The 17,216-nt window shown below is 40.1% G+C and overlaps 1 protein-coding gene across 3 annotated transcripts in view; it reads left to right on the forward strand.

Moving 5' to 3' along the window:
- The window catches only part of dmd (dystrophin), a 1,415,828-nt gene that overhangs the window by 1,079,711 nt on the left and 318,901 nt on the right, over positions 1-17,216 (forward strand). For all 3 annotated transcript variants that reach the window (XM_052015085.1, XM_052015086.1, XM_052015087.1), the window contains exon 52: positions 532-770. In XM_052015085.1, coding sequence (XP_051871045.1) covers positions 532-770 — 239 coding nt within the window. The remainder of the gene's footprint in view (positions 1-531; positions 771-17,216) is intronic.

Here is a 17,216-nt window from a genome sequence, read left to right on the forward strand (position 1 = left end):
ATGTGTTGATTGCCTTGGAACTTGTTGAGCTAAATAGACTTTTTTTATCACATGGCATCTTATTTTCGACCGAAGTTGTAAGATATTCCAGAGCAGCTGCTGTTCTATATATAGCCAAGCCATATGGCTATTGTGAACCATGGGTTATGCCTGTTATGATGCAAAGCAGGAAAAACTGCAGTTAAAATATTCCTGCGTAACAGATGATTGGCTAATTTGTGTGATGCTATCTCAGGATTCATTTGATTTGACTTATGGTTAATTATATTGAGGTGTTAAAAAGTAGTTGTCAGATGCACATTAAAGAGGTCAATCACATGTTTGGTATTGACCTTTTATTCGACAGCTAATTGATAATGATTGTATTTGCTTCTCTATAATGTCCAACCTTTGCAACCAATGTATCCAAGCATTTCTGTTGTAATTCTCTGGAAGTGAAATGATTACACTTAATTATAATTTGTGCTTACAAATGAGAATGACTTGCAAAAAGATCTCACATTGATGAACATGTTATTCTTTCTTTCTTAGTTTCAACCACACTGCAAACAGTTACCCTGGTGACACAGATGCCCGTTACCACGGAAACATCCTTCACAAAGTTAGACATGCCATCCTCTTTGCTTATGGATGTTCCAGCTCTGGCTGACTTCAACAAGGCCTGGGTGGAACTGACAGACTGGCTTTCATTATTGGATCGTGTGATCAAGTCTCAGCTTGTGACTGTGGGAGATGTTGAAGAAATCAATGACATGATCATAAAACAGAAGGTACATACACAAACCTTTACTGTTGCGTTTCCCGTCAGCCTAGCACATGTTAATGGGTTGCTGTCTAATCAATAGAAAAGTAATTCAAAAGCAGAGTGAACAATTTGTATGGTAATAGAGTAGAAGTGAGTGTAGTGGTTACGTTAATACAACAGTCCCTGAAGTACCAGATATGTTGAAGTCTTTATGGCACTTGACATCCAAGCCTGACTTAGATAATTGCTGGAGAGTAGCCTTATAGTGGCATTATTGGCGTGCTTGTGTTGGACAAGTGCTTCAAGAACTGGCTCTGCACTAGTATCTTGAAGTATATTACTATGGATCTGATCTGCTTGTATTGTGAAATGGATTTCACAGATGCTCAGATATTAATCTGGTTAATTTTATTGCTTTAATTTCTGGCTGCTCAGCCTAATGATGCCAGGGAGCACGTCTGCTTCCATCTCTGATAGCAATATGTTCATGTTACTTTGGCCCATTGGACCCTGTTTGGAACAATCAGAACAGCATCCTGTTGTATAGACATTAAATCCTTTAATCCTTTCAAAGTAATTTGACCCCTTTTATACTTGTGCTGCCACAGTTGCTGAAGGTTTGTGAAAATAAATGTGGTTATGATAAACACAATAACACCTGCATATTCCTGCCAGGATTACTAGTTTATCTGGAATAAAAATTCCCACGTAATGTCTGTCATCCTGTATAAATTACACCATTTAAAAAAAAAGTCCTGTTATGGTCTACTTCCACTGATACAACATTGAGTTCATTCAGTGGAGGTGTGGGTTACCGTGAAAACCAGCATTTAATCCTCATTGCTAAATTTTCTTGAGAGGGTGTGATGAATCTCCTCTCCATGACAGTTACACTTACCGTGGCTTGGAGGAGAATGGACAGGTGGTGGGAATCTCATGTGCATACAGCCTTTGCCTTTTAGATGGTGGAGGTTGTGGTTTAAGATGTGTGGTTGTGAAATCATTGACAAGTTGCTACAGTACAACTTGTACAGTAGGTTGTTCAGGTTCCAGCTGTAATGTGCCACTTGTGGGATGGAGTGTCACTTGAGTGGGTTGCTTTATCTCGGATGTTACTGAGCTTCCCAAGTGTTGTTGGAACTGCATTCATCCAGGCAAATGTATTCCATTGCACTTCTAATTTGGGCCTTGTGATGGTGAAGAGAGTCACTCATGACTGTACATGTAGCATTCAGCATATTCAAATAGCCAAAGTATTTCTGTGATTAGTCCAGTTAAGTTTCTGGTCAGCAGTGATCTCTGGGGCTTTATTGGTGTGGGAATTCATTGATGGTTACACATTGTTTGTCAGCTGGAGCTAGTTCATCTCTTTGGATCACTATGATGTCCAGCATTTAATGCCCATCATTAAATTCCCTTGAGAAAGTTTGGTGAATCTCTCCGCTGGAACTGCTGCATTCATTGTGGTACTGTTGGTCTCAAGTGAGAGGATTTGGACTCAACAGTACAGTCAGTGTCTGAAAGAAATAAGTAGATTGATGTGTAAGGTGGTAACTCTTCATAGCCAAGAGTTCCGATAAAGGTTTCCATTTGAAGTGTTATCATCCCTTTCTCTTTCATTTGTATTTCCAAGAATTTCGGTGTTTTATTGCTTTTCTTAATATACTTGTCCTCTTCATCTCTGCAATATCTTTAGAGACAAGAGCAGAGAGGAGCATAATTTCACAATCTGCATCCAAAATACCCCAGAGTACTGTTTTAAATTTTGGTCTAAACATAATAATTAACATGAATGAGCTAAGTCCTCCAAATCCTTTCGCTTTTATTTCACCCAGTTGCAAATGGAATGGTTTGCCAAGTGTATCGATCTGTATATTGCTGCATTGTGGATTACATCAGTTTAAAACAACTGAGTATTCAGCAACAATAACCAATACAAATGATTGCTTCATCATATGAACTGAGGAGGATATTTGTTTGTAAGCAATAAACTGCAAGCACCTACCAACACTCAAGAATAAATCTTTCCTCTTTTTATCATCTGCAGAAAATATTTATTTTTGTAAAATTGTTTCTGATTTATACTATAAAATGAAATGTAAACCAAAACAGGACTCCTCTGGTTTTCAGTGTATCAAAGACAGACCAGAGAGAACAATAATCAGTAATTGCAGGAAGATAAAGTAAAAATGCTACATTGACAACAATAGGAATATTATTGAGCATTCTTCTATCATTCGACCTTTAATCGCACATAGTTAATGAACACCACGAATGTGGTCCAAGTGATTATTACTTCAGGAGGATCTGTAAGGTTGATAATGAACTGCAGTTAATGGAGAATTGGTTGGGTCACTGTCCATTGCATTACTGATGCAGCCTAGGAGGGGGAAGGGCACAAATGCATATCCTCAAGGTACAGACTCTTTAGTACAACTGCAGCTGCCCTGCAGGCAAGTAGTCTGATAATATAGCAATGGCCTTGAGTTCGTGGCCATTGAGGCCTTGGAAATATGGAGATGAATGGATGAGTGCGGATTGCAAAAGAGGTTGCAAATGGAGAGTAGAGAAATAATGACCAGCAAGGACTGAGGATGACAACTTCAAACCTGCAAGGGTTTACATGTAAGACATTGAGAAACATTTAACATTTGGACCGAGTCCTTAGTGTAATGGACAAGCCAAAGAACAGAAGAGAGAAGAGGAAAGAGATTATGTGGTCCTGCAGTGTAATAAAAATGACAATAACTTTGAAATACTTACTTGAGCATATCGTGGAGGCTAGCTTGATGGGAGTTTCAGCAACTGAGAGATTTACTGAAAACAAATACAGTAAGTGCTTTCTTATCGTCCTATGTTTGGGATAGGGATCACAAGAGCACAAAAAATAGGAGCAAGAGTAGGCCAAGAGGCCCTTCCAGTCTGCCCCATCATTTAATATGATCATGACTGATTTATGCTAGCCTCAACTTCTCTTCTGTGCCAGTTCTCCATACCCCTGTACTCCTCAGTCCATCAAATATTTAAATACCAGAGATTCTCCACCCTCTTTCAGAAGAAATTTCTACATACCTCACTTTTAAATGACCAACCCCTGATCTTGTAGTTATGTCCCCTTGTTTGAAACATTCCAACATTTACCCTGTCAAGCCCCCTTACGATCATAAATGTTTGAAAAAGGTCACCCTCATTCTTCTCAACTCCAAGGAATACAGGCCTGAACTTGTTAGTCTCTCTTGGTAGGACAACCCTTTCATCCCAGTAATTAGCCTGGTGAATCTCTTTTGTACTGCCTCCAATGTTACCAAATCTTCTTTCAGGTAAGTGAACCAAAACAGTATACCCCACATAATGCAACGAAACCTCCTTGTTTTTAAATGGTGACCCCTTTGACCCCAAAATGCTGTTTTCCTTCTTAACTACTTATTGGACCTACCTGACAGCTTCATTTGATTCATGCATGAGAAAACCTTGCTCCCTCTATACTTCACTCAGTTTCACTCTCTTTCTAGTTGGATAATAATCTGCCTTTTGATTTGTCTTAACAAAGTATATGACCTCACACTTGCCACACTAAACTCCATTTGCTAGTCTTTGGCCCACTCACTCAATCTATCAATATCCCATTGCAGAATCACAGCATCCTTATCACAACAGGCCCTTGTATATATTTTCATATCATCGCAAATTTAGAAACCTTATTTACAGTTCCTTTCTTCAGATCATTGCTATAAATAGTGAACAATTGCGGGCCAAGAATTGATCCCTGCCATACTTCACAAGTTACCTCCTTCCAGCCTGAAAAGGACCCATTTATTCCAAGTCTCTTTTTTTATGAGACAGCCAGTTTTCAATCCATTCTAACACTCCTTCTCTGATACCAGGGGCTTTTAATTTATGCTCCAATCTCCTACATGGTACCTCATCAAATGCCTTTTGGAAATCTAAATAGACTATATCTACATGTTCCCCTCTTATCAACTCTCCCTGTTACATCCTCAAAGAATTTAAGTAAGTTGTCAAACATGATAATTTTGCATCATGTAAGTCAGTGATAATAAGTCTGATTCTGAATTACCTTTCATAAAACCATGTTGACTAAGTTTAACGTATTCTATGCACATTTTGAACAAAAAGGAAGTGGATTGTCACCATCCACTCTGACAGCCACCAACGCAGCTGAACCTGTGATCACAGTGGAGGACGTAAGATCAGTCTTCCGAAGAGTGAACACGAGGAAAGCACCTGGCCCAGATGGTGACCCGGGCCGCGTGCTCAGACCTTGTGCTGATCAGCTGGCAGAAGTATTTGCGGACATATTCAACCTCTCCCTGCTTCAATCTCAGGTTCCCTCCTGTTTTAAGAAGACCACTATCATCCCGGTACCAAAGAAAAGCAAGGTAACATGCCTCAATGACCACCGACCAGTGGCTCTGACATCCACCATCATGAAGTGCTTTGAGAGGTTGGTCATGGCACGCATCAACTCCAGCCTACCAGACAACCTGGACCCATTGCAATTCGCCTATCGCCAAAACAGGTCTACAGCGGATGCCATCTCCCTGGCCCTTCACTCAGCTCTGGAGCATCTGGACAGTAAAGACACTTACGTTAGACTGTTGTTTATTGACTACAGCTCTGCCTTCAATACAATAATACCAAGCAAGCTTGTCACCAAACTCCGAGACCTAGGACTCAACATCTCCCTCTGTAACTGGATCCTTGACTTTCTAACAAACAGACCGCAATCAGTGAGGATAGGCAGCAATTCCTCCGGCACGATTATTCTCAACACTGGTGCACCTCAAGGCCGCGTCCTCAGCCCTCTACTCTACTCCCTATACACTCATGACTGTGTGGCCAGATTCTGCTCTAACTCCATCTACAAGTCTGCTGATGATACCACCGTTGTAGGCCGTATCACAAACAGCGATGAGTCGGAGTACAGGAAGGAGATAGAGAGCTTAGTGGAATGCTGTCATGACAACAACCTTTCCCTCAATGTCAACGAAACTGAAGATCTGGCCATTGACTTCAGGAAAGGGGGCGGTGTACATGCACCTGTCTACATCAATGGTGCTGAGGTCGAGAGGGTTGAGAGCTTCAAGTTCCTGGGAGTGAACATCACCAACAACCTGTCCTGGACAAACCATGTGGATGCCATGGCCAAGAAAGCTCACCAGCACCTCTACTTCCTCAGGAGGCTAAAGAAATTTCGTTTGTCCCCTTTGACTCTCACCAGCTTTTACCGATGCACCATAGAAAGCATCCTATCAGGATGTATCACGGCTTGGTATGGCAACTGCTCTGCCCAAGACCGCAAGAAGCTGCAGAGAGTTATGGACACAGCCCAGCGCATTACGGACACCAGTCTCCCCTCCTTGGACTCTGTCTTCACCTCTCGTTGTCTTGGTGAAGCAGCCAGCATAATCAAAGACCCCACCCACACGGGACATTCTCTCTTCTCTCCTCTTCCATCGGGTAGAAGATGCAAGAGCCTGAGGGCACGTACCACCAGACTCAAGGACAGCTTCTACCCCACAGTGATAAGACTATTGAACAGTTCCCTTATACAATGAGATGGACTATGACCTATGACCTCATGATCTACCTTGTTGTGACCTTGCACCTTATTGCACTGCACTTTCTCTGTAGCTGTTACACTTTACTCTGTACTGTTATTGTTTTTTTTACCTGTACTTCATCAATGCACTCTGTACTAACTTAATGTAACTGCACTGTGTAATGAATTGACCTGTAAGATCGGTTTGTAAGACAAGTTTTTCAACCTCGGTACAAGTGACAATAATAAACCAATAGCAATAAATAAATTCATCTTTCCAAAATGCTTGGCTTTTTCCTCTTTGATTATTGACTCTACTATCTTGCCAATAATAGCTTTTAAACTAGCTGGCCTGTAGTTCCCTGCCTTCTACCTTTCTTCTTATTTGACCATTGCAATGCTCGTATTGTTTCAATTTGGAATACCACCATTGTTCCCCATCTTGCTTTTGAACAAACATTCAGTGACATAGGATGCATCTCTTAGAGTTATTTTTCTATAAGCTGTTATTTTCTGTTTTTGACAGGTTTTATTGTTGAGCGAGTAAATTAATGGAAAATACTTGCAAGTTGATCAGCAGGTTTTCTTGTAAATCACTGAACATGCTAACTCTTGCAATCAGCTTAGAACAGAAATGCAAACCTAACTGAATATGCAGTTGCAGCAATCTGTATTGGGAGAGGTGTTTTGGATGAGACCCCAGAGCAAAATGAGGAGACTTCTGCATTCTGACTTCCATTTCAAGTCAAGACCACACCTCTGTGCCTTGCCCATGTGCCTCATCTGTCCGTGTTCACAGCTGGAGAAGGCAGTGGTGCTGATTGAGTGTTAGTTCACTCGTATCCTTGCAAATGAAACCAAGTACTTACCCTACCCCATTGACACCCAATCCCCCACCCCACCATCCCCCACCATCTGTTGGTGGCAGTCACCTTGTGTAACTCCTGGATGCCTCCTGGAAGCACAGCATCTGCCTTTCAGCTGCGTAAATGGGGTGAAATGTAGAAATGGTTGATGGCACCTTTTACAATGCAGGCAATACTGTTTATTCGGTGCTCTGGTGTACTTTCTACCATGCAGTAGTACCGAGTGAGTTGAGTACAAAACGTGTGAGGAAAATGTCAAGCATAGTGGTTAGAGTATGTACATCTGGTACTGATGTCACAGGATTCTGCTTCCTTTTTGAAGAAGAGCTTGCACCACTGCTAAGAACATGCCAAGCAAAGCTTGTGTTCACTTCTTTTGTAGCTTTCACTGTCAGTAAGCTTGGCAGTTTACTGCAGATCATTTCTAATGATGCTTTCCATTCATTTATGGGATGTTTGTGCCACTGGCAAGGCAGTTAATGCCGTCCACTGTTATCCCTTAATCCTAGTTGCATGCTGGGCTACTTCATTGCTGTGTGTCTGCATTCACAAATAGTCTAGACTGCACTATGACTGCAGATTTCTTTGATAAGATGGATTCTTGACCTCACAATCTGCATCGCCATGGCCTTGCACCTTATTGTCTACCTGCACTGCACTTTCTCTGTAACTGTAATACTTTATTCTGCTTTTTGTTATTGCTTTTGTCTTGTACTACCTCAATGTACTGATGTGATGAAATGATCTGTATGGATAGCATGCAAAACAAAGTTTTTCACTGCACCTCAGTACCTGTGATAATAATAAACCAATTTACCATTTACCAGTTTCTTTCAATCTTTGGCATTATGGGGCCAAATGAGTTTCTGAGACAATCCAGTGGTTCCATAGCCACCATTACTGATACATTTTTATTTGATCTGAAATTTGTCGTGCAGATCCATTTATTGTACAATTAACTGAATGTTTATTTTTCAGTTTCCCGATTTCCTCATGAAAATTAAGCGTCTAGTCTAATAACATATGTGCTGTGCAAGTTTAACCTTCATGTTTGAAAATGCAGAATCTCATTGCCCTCTGGCTGATCCTGACACTCCAGATCCAATTTCAGGCTGGTATAAAACTTGAAGAGAATGGGCTCAGAATAGACAGTGACTGAGCACCTGAATGGTGGTGGTCAATTAATTAAGCTAGAAAAATTTTAAGGAGTTGATTCCATTCACTTTATTGGAAATTTTCTGTCCTTTCTGATCCAAATTTGCATGGGAACGAATAATCATTCTTAACCTGATGAAATTTAGAATATAATTCACAAATCAATTGGTAATTTATTTATTTATGTAGAGTTATGGTGATTTGATGCAAAACTTTATAACTAATTTGCTGGTGATTGAAGTGCCATTTTCCAAAGAATTTTTTAATTATATTTTCTGATAAATCTATAATGCAGAGGTAATGAAGGAAAGGGAAGGATTAAAAGGATGCTTCCAATTAAAGTGTGGAAGAAGTACACTCATCTAATTATCTATTTTTCAAAGGCCCACCATGTATTGAAAACAGAATGTTAGCAATTAAAGTATAATACTTTTCCAGTGTGTATGTTCATCCTGTGTCAAGCCTCCTAAACATTTGCATTACAGACTATTATGCATTTAGGACATGCTAATATCAGTTTAATTCCATGACCCTTTAGTGCATGGTTCACATGCAGTTAACATCATTCCCAAATGTAAATTGGCTGATGTACTATGTTTTGGTGCCAGAGAAAGTCTGTAGGTCATTCGCCTCTAATTGGAACTACTTCCTCCTTGAATGCAGTTGGCCTGCAGGAGTTTGGTAGCAGACTCCAAAAACAATATGAGAAAACACTTTCGGGCAGATTGTCTTTCGTCACTCTCACAAATTGCACTGAGCCACAAGGCACAAAGCACTTTAATTAATACACTTTGTTAATTACTGATAAGTCTCTTAAACCTTGAACTATTCACCATTTAAAAGCTTGGAGTCAGAGTTGAGTTTTCAACCCAAGTGCCTCCTGCCTGTTATCCTCCAGATGTTAAAATGGCAGCTTGGGATCATTGTGACTTCAAAGAGTTCCTTTGGCTTCTTCCCTCCCAAGTGTTGGAAGATTTTATTTATATATATTTCAAGACTCAGTGTGAGGTTTAATAGGATTCCACTCAAGAGGTTATTAATATAAATGATTGTGCATTGAATTGTCAAACTGATGCAGGATAGGGAATTGATTTGTGGGTTTTGATAGATGGAATAGGGATAATTGGTACCAACTGAAGTGGCAGGATTTGACTAGTAGCCCAGGAATCTGTGCTTTGGTGTTAGCTTTTTGTCATATTTATAAATGACAGATCAGAAAAAGTTACTCAACATGAAGTCAATTAACACAGCAGCTAATGTAGACGGAAGCAGAAAATCGTGAAATTCTGTTGATAAATATGAGTAGGCAACTCAAATTCGATCTCTCTCGAGGATGCCCTCGAGGATATGAGATGTAGGGCCGATTCAGCTGAGTTTTTTTTAACCTCAATAAAGGAATTGATCGAGTGGATAGAGAGGGAGAAACTCTTTCCTCTGCTGGGGTTGTCCAGAAAATGGGTGCATGATAGCAGTATTAGAGCTTGGCTATTCAGGATGGTAGTCCAGAAGCACTTTTTCACACAAAAGAATAGTGAAATCTGGAATTATTCCAAAATGGTGTTAAGACATTTGAAATTTCACTTGAAAATTTCAGAATTGGGGTCACTGGGGCAAGAGCAGTGAGTTACAGAATCATGTTGAAGAGATGGAAATAAATTTGCCATGATGTTATTGAATGATGGAACAAGCTGATGGGCACAGCAATAAATGCTGGCAACTTCTTCATTTACTTGGAGAAGGAAGTGAGGATGATGGAGAGGCAGTGTGGTGCAGGAAAATCTTGGTTACAAGTGTATTTATTGAAAAGGAAGTGATAATTTTATTTATAAAGGGGATAGGATGAGAACCATTTGCAAGTATCAATGGGTGAGTATCAAGGATACAGCAATCATACTGCCGGGTGGTGAGACTGGAAAAGGATATGATCAGTCCAGGTTCAGGCAGTCAATTGGAAAAAGGCCAATTCCATTGGAATGAAAACAGAGCTGGCTAAACTAAGTTGGAATTGAAGCTTGTCGAGCACAACTGTACCTGAACAATGGAAGCCGTTCAGCAAAGGGATGTTTCACCCATGATCCATTAACATTCCCATGAGGAAGAAGGTTAAAGAAATTCAAGCCATAGCTCTCTAGATGACCAAGAAGGTAGTAAAATTGAGCAGAAAAGAATATATACGATAGATGCCATGTTGTCAATGCCTGTGAGATTCAAGCTCATTACAGAAGGCTCAAAGAGGAAGTTAAAAAGGAAATGAGAGATGGTGCATGAGAAAAGATGACAGCAAACACAAAGGGAATCCAGAAATATTCTGTAGGCAAAGAGCAGAAAAAGGGGATGTAAGAAGAGAGGAGAGGCTGACTCAAGACTATAAAGGAAACTTTCTCATGGAGGCAGAGAATATTGCTGAGACACTAAATGAATAGTTAATAATCGTCTTTACTGAGGAAAAAGTTGCTGTTAGAGTCATATTAAAGGCATCTGCATTTGAGATTTTGGATGTGCTAAAAATCAATGAGGATGTAACAGAAAACTTAGATGAACTTAAAGTGGATAAATATTTAGACTAGATGGGATGCATCCAAGGTCGAAGAAGTATGAGCGGGAATTACAGAGGCCCTGGTCATATGACAAGAGGGTGGCAGAAGTGAGACTGGCTGGATTGCTCTCATATTGAACTGATATGGACCTGATGGACCAAATTGCCGCCTCCAGTGTTGTAAACCATTTAGCATTCTGTGGGAGCTGCAACTGTCTGGTGGTGAGCAGTTTAGGTGCCTGAACAAAAGGTTGGTCTCGGCCACTTCATAGCAGGCATGGATGAAGTTTGGTGAGCAGCTGGAGAAGAATCTATGTTCAGGGACAATGCACGGAGAAACTTGGGGTAGTTTAGCCTGGTGGGCACGGGACTTCCATTGTGACACATTGTTCTTTCCAACAAAGAAATCCTTGAAATCCTCCAATTTAGATTTTAGACTGAAGGTGAAAGAGGCCAGTGGAGAGTGGTCAAAATGGTTGACTGGCACTGAAGTAGAGAAGTTGGGAGTTATGGTATTTCAGGATGACTGAAATGTGATAATACAGGTCTTCTGGCAACAAAATAGCTAAACCAGTTGTGTGCCATATACAGTATCTTCAAATCAGCGTCCTCGTCACTGAAGACTTGAAAACAGGGGTTGTTCCGGGGTGAAGAACTGGGCTGGGTGAAAGCCAGTATTTTACTGACACTTCAAGTGTGGAGCTATCAGATCTGAGCCTGATCTCGATCTTGCCTGTTTAGAACAATCAGCCTGTTAGTATTCTTATCAGCACTTGTCTTTGCTGTGTCTTTGACACTTAGAAAGATGAGAATAATAATAAAAGTGCTCCTAAGCAAAGAGATGCTTCTTAAAATTTCTAAATACTCATGAATAGTCACGGTGGACGATTGTGCATGACAAAACAGTGACTAACAGTGTGTGCATTGACAGCTTGTCAGAACTCATGACTTACTAAAAAGGACAGTTCTGATAAATAAACTGAAAAGTGCAATAAAGGGATAGAGTTAATTGATTGAACACTAGCATGGGAAAAAAAATGGGCTGATTGTTGTTCTTTAGCATTTCCACATTTTTTCTGAATTTCCTACAACTTTCATGAGGTGCAGTTCAATGAATTTTCCACCCACGAAAGTTCTCACTCCAGTGATGTTTCAAAGTTAACTTTTGTTCCTGATGGTTAAGAAAAATTCTGTTCCTAATTTACTGGCACCAATGGCATAAATGTATAAAACGCGTCACTTGCCTGAATTTAGCCAAGCGTTTCAAGAACCGAATACTTTGACATGGTCTGTCGGAAAAACTGTAGGGAAAAAACCAAACACATTCCAAACCAAAATTCCCTTAAAATTAAATATGATTACAACAAAAGAGAGACCAATCGTTTGAAGAGGTCTGTTCCACTTGACAACCCCGTCAATGTAATACATTGTGTTTTTCTCTCAGATGTTTGTCCAGATTCCCCTTAAATGTATCTCCTGTTTTTCTTTCACCTATTTCTCCTTCACCCCTCACCAACGTACTGGAAGGTACTGAAATTTGCCAGCAGTTCCTTGGAGCTGCCAGTGCAGTGATCTCCCACTCAGGACTGAGCAGTGCTGGGGAGATGGGCTGCATGCATTTCAGTTTCTCGAACATAGTACAGCATAGAAACAGGCTCTTCGGCCTGTGATGTTGTGCTGAACTAATTGGGCTAATGACACCTAATGCCTTCTGCCTGCATATGGTCCATATCCTTCAATTTTCTGCATATTCATGTGCCTATGTAAGAACCTCTTAAATGCCTTTATCGCATCTGCCTCCACCACCATCCCTGGCAGCACATTCCAGGCACCCACCACTCTGTGTAAAGAAACTTGCCCCGCATATCTCTTTTGAACTTTTCCCCTCTCACCTGAAATGCATGCCCTCTAGTATTAGACATTTCAACCCTGGGACAAAGATACTGGCTTTCTACTTTATTTTTGCCTCTCATAATCTTACAAACTTCCATCAGGTCTTCCGTCTGCCTCCAGCTCTACAGCGAAAACAACCCAAGTTTGTCCAACCTCTCCTTCCAGCACACGCCCTCTCATCCAGGCAGCATCCTGGTGAACCTCTTTTGCACCCTCTCCGTAGCCTTCATATTCTTCTTGTAATTCTAATTTAGTATTTATTTATTTTACCATATTTTGTCTTAATTATTAACTCCATTTGAACACTTTTTAAATGTCAAGACCATTTTAAAGATTGCCTTTGACAGCAGGAAGCTTCGTGAAGCCAGGCTTTGAGAACAACTGGGTCTGCATAGCCACGAAGAGTGCCGAGAGTAAACATGAGTGGCAGGCTAATTGAGCACAGTCTGGCCAATTAATGGCTCTCTTACATTTATGACCCTTAGTTTTAGCTCACAAGAAGAAACGTCTGCTCCACATCTACCCCATCAACTACTTCACAATTTAAATTTTTTTAATTTTTAAATTAAATTTTTAAAAAAAAATTTATTTACAGCGTGGTAACAGGCCCTTCCGGCCCAACGAGTCCGCGCCACCCGTTTTAAACCCAAATTAACCTACCCGTATGCCTTTGCAATGTGGGAGGAAACCGGAGCACCCAGAGGAAACCCATGCAGACATGGGAGAACGTACACACTCCTTACAGACAGGGACGGGAATTGAACCCCGATCACTGGCGCTGTAATAGCGTTGCGCTAACCGCTATTCAATGATTTTAATAAGGCAACCTCTCGGCTTGCTTCCAGAAAGAAGGGCTCAGCCTGCTCAGTCTTGTAGCATCTCAGTTTCAATATCGTTGCATTTTGCATGGATTTCTTTTACCATGAGTGAATTCTCCAGATAGCTAATAAAAGGAGTACCTTTTAGTATATCAAGCACTTGTCTTTGGTTACGCTCTCTAATGGCAGTATAATTCTTCACTGCACTGGGAATGTAATAGGTATTGATTGGGAAATTCTTATTCATGCTGTTGGTGTATAATGCTCCTTCCTGTCTTACTCCCCAGTTTCTTGAGATATAATTAACTTATCCAAGTCTGTTCTTTTTTAAGTTGTTCATGGGATAAGGATGCCATTGGCAATGCTGGCATTTATTATTCATTACCTAATTGCCCTGAAATGAAGAGGCAGTTGAGAGTCCATCACACTGGTGGGTCACGTATTGGCCAAACATATGAAGTATGAAAGGCTCATGTTCTGACATGATCCACTTTTACTTCCTGCTTCAGCGATGGTGACCAACATTGTATTATAGTTCTTGCTTGTCAATCGTCTAATGAACACAACCAATTTATATTTTTCTATGCACATGGCTACATATAAATTAAGGTTGAGCTGTTAGACTGTAAGAACCATCACAATTGTGGCTGATCTAGTCATAACCTCGGCATGCATAAACAAATTTAAAACAGGAATTATTGTTGCCAATGAAATTTGAGGTCCTGGCAGACTTCTCCTTTCACTTTGGAAGGAATGGAAAGCTTGCTAAAGTGCTCACCATTTAGCCCTGGTTAACACTGGAATGAAATATTTTTTACCTCTAATTACAGTATCCACAGAGTATCACAGTGTCTTTTAAAAGTACTTCATGCACAGCAGAAAAAAAAATGACTGATTTGTTTAGTCAGAATGATGATCATAGCAGGTTTTTCTCTCTTCTTAGAGAAAAACATTTCTCTTAACTTGCAGTAGAGCATCACAGAAGGATTCAATGAGTATCCTGAATCCATTCAAGCATATCTTCAAACACCTCCTACTTCATCTGAGAATTTAAATTTAGTCAAAGTTATGTTTATCATACCTGTTGCCATGCAGTTGAAGTCAATGCCAGAAGTAAAATATTAACTAACTGGCTGTATTAAAATGCTGCTGGTGGAAAATTTGCAAACTTCCAAATTTTCTGTGTAATAGTGTTGAGTCACCCCACTCCTGATCTTGCCACATTTCAGAGTGATTATTATATGAGAAAATGGAAGATTTGTCTGGTTGTACCAAATAATGTTGTTATGAAGATGCACTTTTCAGCTCACTGATGGTCCATTGGGTAAATACAGTATCTAGTTGACATTGAGACATTTGGAGTACTGTAAAAGGTAATGTTACTTAACACTATTGAGGTAAACTGTATCACATTTGTAGATGTCAGTAAAATTGATAAAGTTGCAGTGGTATTGAAAATCTATTTGGTGTAAAAATTACATTTTGTTTTAGTTTTTGTTGGGAAAACAACATTCCCATTGTGTTAATATTTAAACAATGCACAACTTTAACTAATGGTATGCAGTTTACAGTTGATATGCCCCCTGAAGTTAGTAGCAGGTGGCTGTATCTAAGATTTTTCCAGATGTAACTCAAGCCTATGCTAATTTATGAATATTATTGAGGCCTTTGGGCTTTGAAGCAAAATCTGGGTCTCTTCGGAGTAAAAGTCATGCTACACTGGAGCTACATGTACACAATCAATGTCATGTTGAATTTGCACCAGGTTGGAGTCTGCAGCCTATGGCCTGAACTAGCTACATTCTCCAGATAAGCTTCTGCCAGATGTGGTGAGAGCAAATATTTACATTTGTTAGGATCACCCCCAGGGACAATGAGAGTGATTTTAAACATAGCTTCAGTATGGACACAAAGTACAGATTTTCAGGTTTGCCAAAAATCATGACAGCTAGCCAAGCTAGAATAAGACAAAGTCGGGAGTGGGGATGAGTGAAGGCATCGTAAACTTGGTCCCAGAAAAATTTGCACCTGAAAATTCTTCCAGGCCTGTGTTGTGAAAGTTTCCAGTAGTGACTTAGAGCTGCTGGTTTGGCCATTCTCTCCAACGTTTTTTACTTCTGCAGGCATGCTTCTGCATCCCCTGTTGGACCGTGGATTTGCACAAACAACTTCCAATCTCTGTCAAACAGGGTTTGCCAGTTGCCCATTTGAGAATCCGATTGAAAGGATTTTGCCAGTCCTGAGCTAACTGCTGCTTCCCTGACATTTTCAACTGTCGGATGCTCCTTAACTGGGATGGATTGTAGCTGAAATTCTTCCCTCTTCAATGGCCACAAACATGAGTGTCTGCAGAGGGAAACTGAAGTACTTTTAATGGACCTGCACAGTGCAGTAATTGATTTCAGCACTGCAAGCTTGCAGGGGCTATCTGCTGCTGTTGGGGAAGCATTGACCCCTTCCGACGAGTGATGGTGTTGAAATGCTTTTTATATGACTCTTGGAAGCTCCCAATGCACAGATTGTGTTGATTATGAATGTCCTTGTAAATCACTTGATCAGCCTTACTCCTTCCCCAGTGAAGCTATGGCAAGGTTGTTTGGTTTCATTCATCAAGAACACAGGCTGAAACAAGTTACGATATAAAAGCGCTTGCATAATATATCTCACTGGTAGAGAAATGGCTCTAAGATAAACAACAGTTGGATAAGAAGCTGGTTTTGGAGAACTCTCTCAAGAATTTGATGTGTACTATAAATGGAACACCTGTGTAAATGACTGGAGGAGGGAGTGGAATTTATAAAATCCGTTCACTTAAACCTCAGACAATCACAAACATGTAGGCAAAGGCACTCGTTCGACATTTAGTGAGAACAGCATTTCAATTCATGAGTGAGAAAGAAGTCATATTATTATGCTTGACTGTTTTATTGAATTAACCTTGCTGATTACAGTGTTACAGACTATATAGTTCATGTTTTATTCAAACTTCTTTTGATTAAATTAAGCACATTAAAATGCCCCACAATACAGATGGAACAGTAACCATTTTCTTGACAATAAATTGCAGTTGTGTGAGAAATTGGAAGATTGATTTCATTGTGCCAAATAATATATTTAAGAAGATTTAATTTACAGCTCACTGATGGTCCATTGGGTAAACACAGTATCCATGTGACACTGAGACATTCGGACCACGAAAGCTCTGGGTTGAGTTAGCGAATTTCAGCAGGCTAGATGAATTGAACAATCAGCACAGCTCCCTCTCCAGATGATTATTTTTGATGTTGACTTCATGTGACAAGATGCTGGCTTTACCTGCCATGGTTCGCAGAACATTACCTGGTGGGATTGTACTCCAATTAGTGTTGGCAATCTCACACAAGAGGGGCAGGAAAAAGATTCACTTTCCAAATCGTCTCTTCTATTTTTATCTTAAAAGGATAGTGAAGAAAATTCAAATAAGTACTATGATGCATATATTCAAATAAGTATTATAAGCATCATATAAGATGATGCATCACGAGAGATTATTAGGCCCATCTTTCCTTTTAAATTTGCATTCATTATTCCTGCTTTAAAATATCTGAGTGTGAATTTAAAGCTCCTTGAAATGAACAAATGAAAAATAATAATTTAGAGA

This window comes from Pristis pectinata, chromosome 4, assembly GCF_009764475.1.
Source record: "Pristis pectinata isolate sPriPec2 chromosome 4, sPriPec2.1.pri, whole genome shotgun sequence".
Lineage (NCBI taxonomy): Eukaryota > Metazoa > Chordata > Chondrichthyes > Rhinopristiformes > Pristidae > Pristis > Pristis pectinata.